Genomic DNA, 17,136 nt, shown 5'->3' on the forward strand with positions numbered 1-17,136 from the left:
AATTGTGTCTGTGTGTCCCTCTGGGACCTCTCTATCTCAGTCTACATTTGCTCTACATAGACATATTATACTTTTTGGGGAATCAGTATGATCCCAGGATTGGAAATTTACCTTTCATCTGGTTCTTGAACATCCAGCATTGGGATCTGATTTTAAAGCATTTGGGTTGCTATTTCTAGATGGTAAAACTTAGCTGATTCATGCCATCTTGGTTGGCATTTGTCAGGTTATGTCAGCGATCAAGGGGATGATAAATGACATCCTCTGTAATTTTACGTCAAGATAAGAACTTTGGGACAAATTGGCCAACAGTTGGAATTCAACTTGGGACTAGAACAATAGAATGACTGCATTACTGAGTTAATTCTCATCTGTCCTTAACCTTTGATCAAACTCCACTGGGGCATATAGTCATTATAGACATATTATAGTCATGTTATTTAGCTCTCTTTAGTTTTGAGCTGTAGGCCCACTTAGCCCTCCACAGGAGTCAGCTTTAAAGTCCATACAGAGTATGCCTTTTAAACTCGTAGTTAATGAAGCAAGTTTTAAAATCTTTTGCTTGTACAGATAGCTTTTGAATTTTGAAAGTAGTAACATTGTCTTTGAGAGTAATATAAATTTAGAAAAACACTTAAATGCAGTTAATCTCCCACCCACCCCAATTATTTACTTAAGACATTTAATTAAAATTACTTATAAGGTCTTGTAAGTTATACATAATTGCTAGTGAATCAATGTGATTAGATAGGCTAAGCATACTTTTCACTGTAGGACTTTCCCTTAAAAGCTATCTATGCTTAAAAAATAGATTTGCAGTCCAGACTAAATATGTTTATTATCCAAATGGAAATCCTGTCAAATGTTTAGCAATTACTCAGCATACAGTACAGAATGCAGGAAATGTAATAAGTTTGATACAGGCAGTACTATCTAGTCATTATGTTATCATTAAAGAGCACATGTGTAAGTGTAAGCCTTATCTTTAAAAAGCCTCAGAACACTTGTCAGAACACAGAAGCTAAGTTTTTATTGGAGTCTTTTATAGAAACATTTATAACTTGTATTTATTGTAACAGTGTGTTTGGGGTATCTATATAAAAAACAAAACTAATGTTTTCTTTGCATTTACAGCTTTACTTTTGTGCTGCAAATATCCAGTGACATTTACATTCATTTAAATGTTTGCAATACAGGCTACCATAGCCCTTACAATACAGAGCTACCATAGTCCTTCTGTCTGAAGGTATGGTAACATACTCAGACTGCCTATCAAATGAAAGAACAACTCTCTGGTGAAACTGCTGAAAAATAGAAAACATAGTGAGTATTGTGCTTCTCAATATTCAGCAAGCTACTCACAAGGATCATTCTTGGGAGACTAAAAATTGCTGTAGACCACAAGCAGGAATTAGGAAGGATAAATCCTACAGTGACCAGATTATCATGAACAGCTGCAGGAATAACAAGCTGCCTTTGTTCTCAACTTCAATGATTTCAAGAATGCTTTGGATTGATCTGACATGTGCTCTGTATCACCACCCTACTCCTTAAGATCATTCAACAACCGTATAAGGATATTCATTATCACGTGATACACAATGAGAGATTGTGGAAACATTTTGAGGTAAAATTTGGAATGAAGCAAGAAGTTCATTACCAACGATTTTCTAGATGATATTGAAATAGAATGGTGAAAGAACAGGCATAGAGCAGGCACAAGTGCAGATATACCCCAGACAATACAGACATATCCCAGGATATTCAAGATTTGCAGTGAAAGATTGATTAATTTAATAAGGTAGCAGTAAAAATTGGACTGTGGGTTAATGCTGGGAAAACAGAGATCATAAAAATCCAAAATAGTAACCCTGGATCCATCATGGTTAAAAATCATATATAGAAATGATGTGAAACATTTTACACGCTTAGGAAACTTGTCCACAATATGAGGTACAGAAGTGAGATTTGGAAAAGCTTCTGCCCAGCCATGTTAACTGAAGATTTAGGATTGCAACATCAAATCCATCAAATTATAGGATGTTAAATCATTGTGAATGAATAGAAATATCTACAGAAAGCTCCAAATATTCACAGAGAATGCTTCAGAGACAAGTTAAGCATTAGATATCCAGAAACCAAGAATAACAAACACTTCTGGACTAAAGCCAAGCAGGAATTTGTCAACCAACAAATAGATCCTGTGTTAAGAAAATCAGTGGACCATTCAACAAAGTAAGCTTTGGATTGGAATCCGGAGGAGAAAGTGAAGCTAGGTATGTGAGGATTTACAGGCAATTTTCAGCAGAAAGAGAATTGAAGGGGTGACAAGGAAGAAAAGTACGAGGTAAACTACATCGGAAATTATGTTCTTATCTGGGACCTGGAATCCAAAAACAGTCCTTAATGGCAGTGGTCCTCTTACACTGTGCCTAACTCCAAAAATTGAGCTTATTTATTTATTTAAATGTTGTTGTTTTTTTTAGATAATAATGCATTTAGTATTATGGAATTTTCAAAAACCAAATATCAAAGAGAAACAAACATATTGCTCTTCCTACAATTTTTAGATTCTTTACTTACTGCTCAAAACAAGATTAGAAAGAACTTCTTGACTGCCACAGGTTGTTTATTGTTTGATTTGAACTCACATTCCCGCTCAGTACACTGTGTTTCTGTACACTTAAACATTTCGCTAATGTTTACTGCCATCCTTTACATTTCGAATTTTTCAGTTTATGGTTCTGGTTTTTAAGACTAGTAGCTAAAATAAATAAGAAAAAGCAGTTCATTGAATGTGAAAGATCTTCTCAAAGCTGAGAGAAAGAAAGAAGTTGATTCCATTTTCTGCATTATTCAGTGGTTGTCATCACTTCCCTAGGCTTTTACTGTTAATGCATGCAATTTTATTTTAGATTCATCTTTATTGTTGTAAAGTATTCTCGTTTGCTGTACTCTGACCACAGACCACTGGCAGGAAAGAATAAAAGTGTATTAAATTTGGAGATTCCCCAATGAAGTATTATTTAAATTAAAATACACAAAGAGGTCTTAAAAACTGATTAAAAATGCATTTTATTTTTAGGGAGAAAATTGTGATTTGTAAGAACTTATATTAATTAGTTTTATTGTATCTAATCGTCTTTTGTCTGTTGTGTAACAAAGTTTGGATATAGCAATTAATTTCTTTAAGCATATTATTGAAAAAGTATCACAGTTTATTTTTCAAAATTTTACCATGTACACTTAAAATGTTAGATGTGCTGTTGTTGTTACTAGCATTTCAGTGAAAATGCTATAGAATACACTTGAAATCTCTTTTTAGTTGCATTTACTGTTTTATAATCTCCATAGTGTTGAATATTTTGTCATTTATCTTTCAGGCTTATATATTGATGACATTTGCTTTTAATTATTCTGGATGGGTTTCAGTGTCTGAGAGTTTTGAATTTAGTGGTTGTAATATCAAGAGCTAGTAGGGAAAAATATCATGTAGTTTATTATTGTTGTTGTTGTTGTTTTGTAACTATGCTCTTGAAGAAACAAGTCCATGTTGACTTGTGGCAATTTCTCTTGCTGGATAGAGGGCCTGGTGAAAGTGCTCAGAGTTAGGTTTGGACCAGATCTCCAGGTGAATAAGAACTGGGAAGAAGACATGGTCAAGGTGGCCAAGCTCACCCAGAAATAGGCAGAAAGGAAGGTGTCTCTGAAAGGCTGGGCAGAAGTAGCTATTGTAGACATCACCTTGGTAGTCTGCTACCATTTAGCCATTGTACCTTATCCCAAGAAAACTCTGATCAGATTGGAGTGCTTGTGTTTTTGATGCTGATGGAAGGGTTAGGTTCAACTGGTCAGAAAATCAACCTGCTGTCAACACCCACTCTATGGTGGTCTTAGGATGTCATCCCCAATGATGTGTCACCACACATTGAGGCTGATGCATCTGCAGAAATATCTAAATCACTGCAATGGTATGAACATTGGTAATGAAAACGGGCAAGCTGGTGTGGGCATCCTTTGTGTAACAGGCATTTTGGCAGCTCATCTCATTGACTGAGCTGTAGCCATGGGTCGAATGTAGACGAAGATTTGGTGTTTGGTATACAGAATGTTGCCAGGTGTTTACCAGCTGGACAAAGCCATTATCAGGAAAACAACACAAGATTTCTATAGGGAATGGTTAGGGGTATGAACAACGATGGCCTAGGATTAACTCTGGACATCAATAAGAATAGCCTGAGTGGTCTTTTCTGGAGGGCTTTCAGGTCGAAGACCATGGACAATTTTCAAAAGTTTTTGGCATTTCCTGTTCGAGACAAGCTCTTCAGGCATGAAAGTGCCGACAGTTGAACCTGCCTGAGATGCTTGTAGGGAGATTAAGCCATCCAGCATGCCATCATCCAGTGTGTGTGCACTTGTAATTTATGGGCTTGTGTTGAGCAGCTGCTATCGTGTCCAAGACGAACCCAGCTGCCATCGAGTGTATAGTGAAGATTAATGCAGCATCTTCCTTTGGCAGAGATGAGAGGCAGGTGTTGCTCCAGTGCAAAAGGTTGTGTAGTGGACCTGTCAGAAAGGTTTGAAGACAGGTACTGTCCTATCTGGCCTGGCTCTTATTAATTTCTCCAAATATCATTTAAAGAGGAAGGTGAGGATAGAGAGGGAGATGTTACTTTCTAGCTTGTTTATCAAAAGATGGATGAAAGTGGCAAGAGACTGGTGAGGTTGATCTATACAAAGCCCAATATACTCATCATGACTACCCATATATATATATATATATATATATACCAAGCCCAATATATGAATATATGAAGCCCAATATACTCATCATGACTACCTATCTGATAAAGGTACACCAAGCACATATATCACAACTATATGTGCTCAATATGGTGATCTCATATCAAGATAAACAGTGCATGATCTTGCAGGTGGGGCCCAGTTAAAATTTTCTTCAGGTTGAGTAGCTCATCCTGTTCTAAAGGTCCCTGAATAAGAGCTATTTAAAGATGATGAACAACATCAGCTTAAATTTATTAGATATTGCTTAGCTCCAAGTTTACCTTGATAGAGCAGGCCTCTGATCAAGGTATTCTTACTTGTAACCATCCTGTATTTTTGTATGTTCAATGTAGTCTTCTTCACTTAAAACGCTAAAGTGCAAATTGAAAGAGATTTGGTTGCTATTTTTAGCAGCTTGAGTTACTGCATGGAAACTGTCTCACTGCAGTGTCATAAATTTAGTTGTAGTTTTTAGAGTTTCGTTCTCAGATTATTGATTTCAAGTCTCAACTTATTCTAAATCGTTGTCTCGCTTTTTGCGTACTAAGTTTGGCTAATGTTTCAACTATAATTACTATACGTAATTCACTTTATAGTCATTATCTTAACATCTGTTTGTCTGTGATGGCATAATTGAATGCAATAGGGTGTGCACCATACTACAACATGGTGTACACCTTTCTTTTCTGCCTGCATCATCTATGGAGGTTTATTTTTCTTGCCATGTCTTCTTTGGTCTGTTGCTACTAAAGCTATTACTTCTCTTCAGCTCTTGTACTTTTACCACCACCAAGTGTTGTCCATTCACACTCTTGCAATAAATGCTGTTAGTGCCCAGCTTAGCTCTACTCTGTATGTGAGTTCACATTACATTGCCATAATAATCAAATTCTTTTTTTTTTTCTCTTAAGTTTTTGCAAATCTTTCACATTTTCTGAACTGCTTCCTCTTTCTTATTTTAGCAATAACTACCTTAATCATATTTGTTTGTTACTTAAGTCTTCTGTTACTGTTGCTATCACCACCATCAACATGACTGCACCACCTACTTGCTACTAATGACTTCTCTACATCTGGCTTTAGATACTAAAACCAACAATCTGCCTAGAATCACAGTGCACCTTTTGTATAACTTTTGTTAACATATTATACATGATGTTGAATCATACCAAATCTATTTATACATAACAAGCAAAATCACTAAGTTTTTATACTTTTTGTTATCAATTGCAACTTTGACATTTGTCATGATGACCTTTAGGACTTTTGACCACTGACCAGTCTTTCAATTTAGGAACTTTTTTAGCATCTCTCTCTCTCTCACATTCTGTTATGAGAACCAAGTTGTTAGCTCATAGATGTTCCTGAAGACATCCAATCTTAATTTTCAATGTATATTGCTCCTAGGACTACTATAAATAGACATAAGAGATGGGGACAAAACCCTGGTGATGAGTACCTTTTCAAAAAATTCTATTCTACCATTTTTAGAAGATCCTCTATCAATCTTAAATTTCTCATAGCCATTCATCTATTTTCTTAATACTTAACAGGTCGCAGTATATGGGACTGTGTTAAGAGTTTTTCTGTTAAGAACTGAAAAGAAGTTCTATTTGTTCTAAGAGTTAAGAACTTCCTGTTGTGTCAGTAGAAATTGTGTCATTCACTTCTACACTACAGTATATTCTGAAACAACATCTTATCCAACCTCAGTTTGTGACACCACCATATTCATAGCTTGGCCATCAGTTTAACACCTCTGCACAGACATCTCTTTTGTGTGTTTCCCATTGTACTTATGGCAGTTGCTGACAACACTGCTCTGCCACTCAGCAGAGATAAACACCTTCCCATGTGACCTTGTTAATCCTAAACCAACGAAGGAGACAGTTTGAATAGCTGTGAAATCTTCCTTAAACCACACCTGACCATCTTGAGAACCCTAAACTATCGAAATGGGCATGGCTAAAATCCCTTTGCCTCTTCAGTAAGAATTAGGAGCTAACAAGATGTTCCTGATTCAGCAATTAAAATTACATGTGGACTTGTGACATAGCCTGATGCTTAGCCATCTCAGCATTTGTTGTCTTCATATTTTACTAACTATAACTGTACTAAACTCTGCTTTTAATATTGGTCTTGTTACTGTCACTAGAACAAATGAACTTGTATCTCTTTGAACAATGGTATCATGGTATTTACAAAAGCAATTGTCTAATGAGTCAAAATATTTCTTGTCTCTCATCCTCATAGCTTCGAATATCAGCAAATTTGCACTTCACTGGAGTAAATGTTGTTTGCCACCTACATTTCTAGCCTTACTCTCAGCAGCTTCCCTCATAAATAATAATTTCTCTAAGAAAAACATAGTATTCTAGCCATAAGCATTTTAAATATCAAAGGATTTGTATTTGATAAGTGTTATTTACATTTGTAGGTTGAAAGATGGTAAATAAAATGAATAAATCCATACAGAACATCTGCTTCTGCCTCTCAGTTTGCTGTGTTGTTCAGTCATGACAACTTGCAGAACTGTTTATTTTTTTATATAACTATAAGAAGCATTCATTATTTAGGGCTTCCATAAAACATTCAATAGTGCCAATCTCATTGACAGGTACTGCTGTCTACAAACTGTCAAGTATTTGATGCTATCACAGTTGTCATTGATTGGTACACAAAGACAACTCAGTTTTCATACGAATTATTTTAAGGGACACAAATGATAACTCAGCTTTTAAATGGTTTACTAATTCGGTTGTTGCCAAGGGTTTTTGCCTGTAAGATTATTATGGATTAGGGTGGGTTGCATGTGTTGTAAACAAGGATGAAACTTGTGAACATTTTATAATAAATTTATTTAAGGAATGGCTGCACACATATAATATACAGGGATTTTCAGGTACTCACTGGTTGAGAGACTGAGGATATAAAGATCAACTTTCATAGTGTCATTAATTCAACAGTCATTAATGGCTGACTTTAGAGACAGGAATGAATTGGTCTTGAAGGAAAATTGAGATGGAAGTTTATCCAAATCTTCTCACATCTCTGGATTTGCTTTGGGCAAAAGTAAAATATGTCTTTAGCCTTCTTTGCCCTTTGTAACATAAAGATATCATATATTACACCATTTTCTATGTTTTTTACTCTTATATCCAAAATATAATTTTCAAGTCTCTAAATTTGTATTACACTAAATATTTAGTTGACTAAAACTCATTTAATTATCAATACATTTAGTTTACATACTAAATAAGCAGCTGCAAACAATCACCATTGCACCGAATTAGCATATTGCTCAGTGACTAACGAGGTATATTGATTTAATTTTTGTAATAGATTTACATCATTACAGGGTCACTCATAGCTCAGAAATATATTGATTATGAATACCATAAAGCTTTCTTTCTTTTATTATTATTGTTAAATGCATCTTCTAAATAAAGATTCATGAATAACCTTGCATTAAAACAAATATATCTCTATGTTGGAAGAAAAGTCAAAGAGGTAGATTTACCTCTTGTCTATCCTCTCAAATCACCCCCACAAAGTCAATTTTTTTTTTTTTATATTTGTAAGATATAGGAGATCCCAGGTTAATGATTCAATTAATTTTTGGTTTGTCTCTTCACAATATATCCTTGTTTATATTTATTTGCTTAGCTGCTGCCCCTAGTAAATCACTTTCCTTGTTTCTTTGGTCACATTGACATAAAACATCTACTGTTGTTTCTAACTTATTCCCCCATTATCAACTAAAACCATCTTTCTATATTTACTAAGCTTAGCCGCTTATCTGTTTTCCAGTGCTTGTTGTGAAAGTCATTTTTTTTTTTTAAATCTCAAAATAAAGTATCAAATAAATTTTTGTTTGCTAAAATACTAATCTACTGTTGAAAGTTTGTTGAAAGAAGATATTTTCTTAATCATCTCTTAGATAATTTATACAACTTCGTAGTTTTATGCACCACTCACCTTACTAAAAATAATAGTTTTTCCTATAAAATTGGAGTGTTACACATTTTGAAAAGAGATTCAGCACAAACCTAATCATTGCTTAAGTTACACAAGTGGAAATGCTTCTTTTAAAAGAGAATTTCTCCATCTATTTTGCTTTATAAATTTATTCATTTTTACTCTTTCTTCATATTTAATTAATTTATTTATTTCACTTGAATGTGTGTTTTATAAGGTTTTATTAAGAAGAAGACCAGTATGACCAGCTACTAATAATTTTGTACAATTGCAGGGTATTCTTGGTAGTGTGCAAAGCGGCAAGTCTGCATTGGTTCACCGTTACTTGACTGGATCTTATATGCAGGAGGAATCACCTGAGGGTGAGTGATAATTTTTTTAAATCATTGATAGAGTTTACTCTCAAATATTTAATAACCTGAGTTTTATTTTTGTATCAGAAGAAGCGGAGGGGCTCCCCCGCAAAAGCATAATTTTAAGATGTGTAACAAATTACATTTTATGAATGTAATTCTTATATATTCTATCTCTTTTGTATTCAACAGTATCTATATTTCATACTATACTGGGTCTGTTTAAGGATTGTTTATTGAATATACTTGGCATTTGTTGCTCTAGTGAAAGCCTTTGATAGAATACCTCACTCTCTGATGTGGTGGTCTCTGAGAAATTTGAGAGTAGATGAACGGTTTGTGAAAGCAGTACAGGCCATGTACAGGGGTGATGTTAGTAAGGTAAGAGTCAGCCATAGGTACAGTGATGAATTTAGTGTACTGGTAGGTGTTCATTAAGGTTCAGTTCTCAGTCCCCTCCTATTTGTCATTGTCCTCCTGGCCATAACAGAGGAATTTAAGACCAGCTGTCCATGGTAACTATTATATGTTGATGATCTTGCCCTCATAGCAGAATCTGTGACTGAATTAGAAAAGAAATTGCAGATATGGAACCAAAACCTGGAATCAAAGAGTTTTAAAGTTAACTTGGTGATGACCAAGGTGCCTAGTAAGCAAGAATCAGATAGGACCCTTCCTCATTCTGGTAAATGGCCCTGCTTGATATGTGGGAAATGTGTAGACAGAAATTCCATTTGGTGTGCCTAGTGCAAGATATAGACACAGAAGAGGTGCAGTGGTATGGTAGGGAGGTTAACAGAGAAAGTAGTGTTTGTATGTGGAAGATGTACAAGAGCCAAAAAGACTACAGATACATGGGAAACTGTTTCTCTCAAATGTCCCAGAGGCTCTCTGTAAGTTGTAAATAATTTCTATTACCTAGGTGACCTGATTAGCAGTGGAAGAGAATGTACAGCAAGTGTAATTGCTAGAGTAAGAATATGATAGGGAAAGTTCAGAGAGCTTTTACCTCTGTTGGCAACCAAAGGTCTTTCTCTCCTCCCAAGTGAAAGGAAGATTGTATGATGCATGTGTACAAACTGTAATGCTGTATGGTAGTGAAATGTGGGCCCTGAATGCAGAGGACATGTGAAGACTAGAGAAGAAAGAAGCTGGTATGCCCTGCTGGATGTGCAGTGTAAATGTATATGTTCGTCAGAATGCTAGTGTATTGAGAAAAAAGTCAGGCATAAGAAGGATTATATGCAGTATGCAAAGGAGGAGACTGCACTGGTTTGGTCATGTGATGCATATGGGTGAGGACAGTTGCTTAAAGAAATGCAGATCACTCAAAGTGGAGGGAAGTTGTGGAAGAAGGAGACTCCTAGAAAACAGGACGAAACATAAAAGGCACCCAGTACACTCTGTAATGTGGTTGGCATTAGGAAGGGCATCCTGCTGTAGAAACCATACTAAAACAGACAAACGGAGTCTGGTATGACTCCTGTCAAGCTGCTCAATCCATGCCAGCATGGAAGATGGACGTTAAATGATAACGATGATAATTTTTAAAAGTATAACTTTCTTAATCACAAGATAAAATAAAAACTATTTTATGATAAAATAATTTTATCTTAGAAGTTGATAAAAGCTAACCTGAAAATTTCTCTAGTCCTTAACAATTACATACAGAATCCTTATATGTACCAGAATCCTTTTTAAGAACTTTAATTTATTGTAAAATGTTATTACTGTACTGTTAATAACATTTGGTATTTGTGCCTAGAATTATAAAAACTGCATATTTACACAATTGCAGTGTTATTAACATTGCTTCCTGCGGAATTAAAATCTTCACAACTGATACAGCTAACCTATAACAGTAGCTATCTAGAAAATTTCATCTAATTGTGTAATAATGACCCAGAACATTTAATGAGATCAAAGTGTTTTGAAACCATCATTGCTCACATGGCTTTAGGTTTCCTAATTGTTTCTTCATTAACTAGCAGATATTACCAGTAACAGCTAGCAACAACATACAACTTCATTCTTTGAAAGTATGTTCTTTAGATGTAATTGTTGCTTAGATAAGGAGTAAATAAAAAAATTAAAAAATGGTTTTGAAATTTGACAGTGATATCACTTAACCCTTTAGTGTTCTGATTATTCTATCAAACATAATGCTTATTGATTCCCATTGATTTGAATTAATCATGCATTATCTCATATCTTCAAGATCTTGATGGTGTAATTACTTAATGTAGAATAACATTGTAGGGTAGGTGTGAGAGCCTGGATCTGGTCAGTTTGAACATAAAACAGATTAAATATTTTGGCCGGATATGGCCGGTTTAAATACTAAAGGGTTAAAGCAGTGGTTCTCAGCCAGGATCCATATAAGATTTTGTTGTTAAGGTTTATATTCAATAAATTGGATACACATTGACAATATACAGAATTATAAATTTTTTTTTATACAATTTCTAAAAATATTTAATTATAGAAATAGAATTTATTACACATCAAGTGGCTGTGAGGGTCCGCTCAAGTAAAAGGGGAAGCAAAGGAGTCCACAAGTAAAAAAGGTTGAGAATCATTGACTTAAAGGTTTAAAAATTCTGGGGGGCAAAATTATTGTATAAATACTAATAATTTGTAACACTGAAATGTGTGTACACACACACACACACACACACACACACACACACACACACACACACACACACACAACACACACACACACAGATACAGGATGCAATGGGTAAATTGTTGCCAGTTTATATATTTTTTTTCATGCATTGTTTGTTTGTAATTTTGTTGACTGCACAGTAAAGTAGGGTCAGTTGGGTACTGTCTGTGAGAAAAACAGCATCATGACACAATTCACTCTGCCAGAAATTTGGAAATGACATGCTATACTGCTTGGCATTCGTGTCAGAAGCTCCAATACGAACATATCAGAGTGTTTGGGTGTCAATCTGAGGACAGTGCAGAGGATTTGGAAAGAGTTGGATGAGTCTAATGGTGACTATGAAGGTACGGTAGCCTGGAAAACTCACTCTGATCATTCTGACAGGAAAAGAACTTCTGATTTTCTAGGTGAGATCCAGGCCATGATTGGCAACAATACCTCCATGTCAAGCAGGTCCATCGCCAGGGACATGTGAGTGTGTGAGTTTCTTATCAGGCGGGTAGTGCATGAAGACATTCAGCATTCCTCATACAAGATGAGAAAGGGCCAATTTTTATCCCAAACCATCAAGGACAAGAGGAAAGATCATGCTATGAAGCTTTTGAACAAACTCAAGCATCCCCTCCAATCGAACATGCTTTGGCTTTTCTCAGACAAGAAAAAATTCTGCCAAAACATCTACCGAGAGTGATAAAAATCAAACATCCAGTCAACATCATGGTGTTTGAAGTGATTGCTAGTGATGGCAACATTATGCCTCCAGTCATCTTCCCACATGGCCTCAGACTCAACACAGAGGCCTACATTAAGTGTCTGATCTGGGTCAAGAGGGTGGCTGCTGGAAGACCCTATGACTGACAACAGGACTCTGCACCATGCCACACAAGTAGGAGAACCCAGTCGCGGCTGTCAGACAATTTCTGCAACCACATCACTCATAACATCTGGCCACCTAACTCCCCAGACTGCAACCACCTTGATTAGTATGTGTGGGGCATATTTGAGTGAGAGACCAACAACAAAACTCCTTGTTACACCAAAGATGAACTGAAGGCAAGGATTATGACAGCATTCACCAACTTAAACAAGGAGACCATCCAGAAGAGTTGCAGGATATTCTGAAGTTGTCTGGAAGCCGTGGTTGAAGCCAATTTTATTGAATAAATTTACTCTTTAGCATTTCAAGATATTTTTATGTAATTTTGGAAAATATATCAGTTAAAAATGTGATGTCAGTGTTATTTTCATTTTTGCATAATTTAGACAATTTATTCACTGCATCCTGTATATATCTTTATATATAATTAATCAATAGAATTCCAACTTAATCTGATTCACGTTTTATTATTTACAATTTTTACAATTGTACAATATCGAAATAAACTAATATGTCTATGCGTTATGCAATTATCAGGTTTATGTAGTGACAGTTGTCAATTGTGGAACACGACTGTCACTACAGAAACCTGATGATTGCATAACGCAGAGACTTATTAGGTTATTTTGATATTGTAAAATTTTATATACAATCATACAAACTCAGATATACATTTATAGATTTCTTTCTGTATTGCTGGTAATAAAGGTTTACAATGATAACATTTTGTTCCTTCTTTTGATAACAAGTCTTTTGTAACAAAGCTTTTTTAGTTCATCTTTTGCTGAGTTATAAGGAAAACCAAATCTTTTGGGACCTAAATCCAGCCAAATAATAATGAAATTACTGTGCAATTTAAATGTTTCACTGAACTTCATATCCTGAAGTTTTATTACAAATGATACATAATAGAGCTGGACTTCCATAGATTATGTTAAGTATATGCTAAGAATGCTTTATTAAAGTGAAGTGTGAAGAACTTGAAAGCTTCTTTTCTTTTTTTTTCATTTACTTATTTTAGTTTGGATTGGATGTTTTATTTAGATATTTGTGTTGGTCTATTAGGAGCACCACCACAATCATCATCATCATCATCATTATTTAGTAGAATCTAAAAAGAACCCCATGCAACATTGACAAAATTTCTAAAAACAACTCCTAACTATTTTGACAGCAACTCCTTCTGAAATATCTACAGATTCAGTTCAGTGATACTAATCCAGCTGTTTCAAAGAGTTTCTATTCAAATTTAAAACTTTCATCATACAATTCATTGTGTTTCAAGCACCAGTTTAAATATAGAACACTATTATTTTGGTTCATTTCCTAAATGTCTCCAAATTCTTGATTAAAAAAAAAAGTTAATTAAAGCACATAGACAGTGCATTTCATAATAAATATAGTCACAAAGATTGAAGTTTGGTAGTGGTATATATTTAATATATCTTTATATAACTGAAGTCAGAAAAATGTTCTTTGTTGATCTGCAAGAATATTTTGTTTTATTTTGTATTAATCCAGCATTTTTGAAACTATAAACTTTTCAGAATATAAGAATGTAGGTCACCACTTCCAGTGGTTTTTAATCAATCATTTTAACTTCAATAATTTGTCTGGTGCTTATTTTTTTAACCTCATAAGGGAGAAAATTAAAGTAACTTGGACTCAACCAGGATAGAACCAAATAATATAAGGTATTATTCTTCAAATTTCTAGAGTGAGGAATTATCATTCATTATACATGGATATATTCAGACAGTGTTCTTATCTTGGTTGCTTTATCCATTGTACCCTTTGGCCTTCTTCAAGTACCTGTTGTATTTTGAAAAGATTCTCAGAATTTCAGAATGAACCATCTATGGGAGTAGACTGTTAAAATACTCTATCCCCATTGATGTAATAAAGAGTTCAGTTCAAAATTCTAAGAACATTGTCAAATATGACAGTCACTTACATATATACCTCAAACCGACCTCTTTGTGCTTCCACTTTAAAGACTTTGATTGACCTGAAGCTATGATCGAAGATGCTGGTCCAAAGTGCCGCACAGTGGGGTTGAACTTGGAAACACATTGTTGCAAAGCAGACATGTTAAGCAATCAATTCTGATAAAGCCAATGCACTAGACTTGTTTTGGATGTCCTGAGCTGCATAAAAGCATCCAAGTTTCAGGTTGAGTTGATATAAAATCATTAAAATTTGTATTATTATTATTTTGTTGTTATATAATTAGGGAAGATTTGAATTTTAAAATATCTTTTTCATAAAATTCTTTGTTAATTAATATAAGAAGTCTGGCTGTTCAATAGTGGAGATGTCCAGATACCCTTTTTTTTTTATACTGTATGAAGGTTTTGATTTCAGATCTATTTGGAATAGTCACAAATATTTCATCACATCAAATTCAATTAAATTAGAACTAATGATATATTGGGATTCTGAAAGCTCAATTATATTTTCTTTCTTTAAAAAAAAATACATAAATTAAAGGAAGAAGAATTATTTTTTAACCTAATTCATTTTTTTTTTTTCGTTGTTGAATGAAAACGAAAATTGCATTTTATAATTTAGCTTAAGTATTATGTAATGCAAACAAATGTTTACTTTACGTAATAAAGTATATAATTATATTTTTATTTGTGTCTTTTAATTAACATAGCCACTTATAAATTAGTTTTGAAGCAAGATTCATTAACATTTTGTGTTATATTTTAGAATTTTTGAGCTAAATTCATCTTTGGATGAATTTAAAAAAAATATTCTGAAAATGGCTGTTAAATTCCACAAGATTACCATTTCAAAACTGTTCAATAGTTTAATAGTTTGGCACTGAACCGAGTTGTCTCCTGTTTGTTCTAACTTAATTACCTGCTATAAAATAGAATTAAGGAATATATAATGCATCCAGAATACACCAAAATAGTGCACCAATGATAGAATTTAAGTATATCCTTTCCTCTAAGATTAACATTTTATTAATTTAGTCATTATACCTCATCAATGTCTCTCTTAATATTTGAACATTAAAAAAATTGTGAGTGCATAAAAACTGAAGTTGTAATTTTAAATTATTTTATGAGTGTTTTCGAAAATTTGAAATTACATGATTAATACATTGAATTTGTTATTCAGAAAGTTATTTTCTATAAATGGTTTAAGAAAGGGGTTTTGATGGGTGGGGAGATTCTTATAATTCTATGGACAGGACATTGAAGAAATGACTATATTCAGTCTTAATTGTATTTACTTGCTCGTCAAAACCAATAGCTATTTCTTTCAAATAGATTTACTATGGAAGGCTTGTTAATTGCATTTTTATTTTGTTTTTGAAAGTAAAATTTCATAAGTAAATTTAAATTGCTCACAAAATTATAAGCTGACATTATTTAAAAGTATTATTATTATAATATATTTATAAAAAAACAATTTCTCTAAAGTTGTTTTTGATTATACAGCTCCCCCCCACCAATCTTTTAAATTTTCGTGGATTTAAATCTAGAACAAGAATTAAAATTCTCTAATCTATGGCTTGGTAATACTACTGCAATAGAAAAACCTGAAGAATTGATAGAATCCATATTATATGTTTGTTAACTGATAATGTTTTAATATATCTTATCGCCATACAAGTGCTAACTGGTTGTCATGCCTTTTGCTAGTTGTTAATAAAATGTTTCAGCTCATTGAAATATTTATTTTATTTAATTACATTTCAAGAACTCACACTCATTATTTATTACTTATCTAACTAAACATAGCAGTGCTAAAATATTAGGCTTATATCTTGGAAATATTCTGTAATTCTAGTAAATTGAGTAGAATTGCCTAAAATGGCTGTCATCTGATTTGGATTATTTTTATTTTTGGTATGTTTATGAATTAGTTCAAATTGCTCTTTGCTGGTTGCAGAATGCTGATAATAGTTGGTCACACAATGAACAATTACAATTTTCTTTAAAAGTTATATAACACCTTATTTGGGTTTCTTTTTCGTATATATATAGTGACAGCTGTTTTCTTTAAAGAGGAAACTGTTGGGATATATTACCTACAAATAGGGATATGCAGAAAGACTTGATTGTTTTTCTTTTAGAACTTGAACTGAATGTTCTACCATAATTTAATTTGATTTCCCATTTTGTGGATCCTATCCTAGTGAAGTTGAGTTAAACCACTGTTCTTTTATATGCATTAAAATAAATATCTACAATTAACTCTGTTCGTCTTATAAAATATTTCCCTCAAAAATACATCCTCTCTTTCTCAAACTCTTTTATATCTCTGCTTTTATTGTACCAGATAGGGATGTATCAAGAGACAAGGTGTTTGGTTGAGTGTGCATGTATTGACATGAACTCATTGTCTGTCCTCTCTTTCTCTCTCATACACACAGACTGATATTAAAAACCATAATTACATACCCATATCTAAAGACATGGCCAATTGTTCTCCATCAGCTGCCAGTTCAC

The 17,136-nt window shown here is 33.8% G+C and overlaps 1 protein-coding gene across 18 annotated transcripts in view; it reads left to right on the forward strand.

The window, feature by feature from the left end:
• LOC115220684 (arf-GAP with GTPase, ANK repeat and PH domain-containing protein 1) overlaps window positions 1-17,136 on the forward strand; it is a 220,308-nt gene that overhangs the window by 51,385 nt on the left and 151,787 nt on the right. For all 18 annotated transcript variants that reach the window (XM_029790803.2, XM_029790806.2, XM_029790808.2 and 15 more), the window contains exon 3: window positions 9,038-9,125. In XM_029790803.2, the coding sequence (XP_029646663.1) occupies window positions 9,038-9,125 (88 nt within the window). The remainder of the gene's footprint in view (window positions 1-9,037; window positions 9,126-17,136) is intronic.

This window comes from Octopus sinensis, linkage group LG17 (assembly GCF_006345805.1).
Source record: "Octopus sinensis linkage group LG17, ASM634580v1, whole genome shotgun sequence".
NCBI lineage: Eukaryota > Metazoa > Mollusca > Cephalopoda > Octopoda > Octopodidae > Octopus > Octopus sinensis.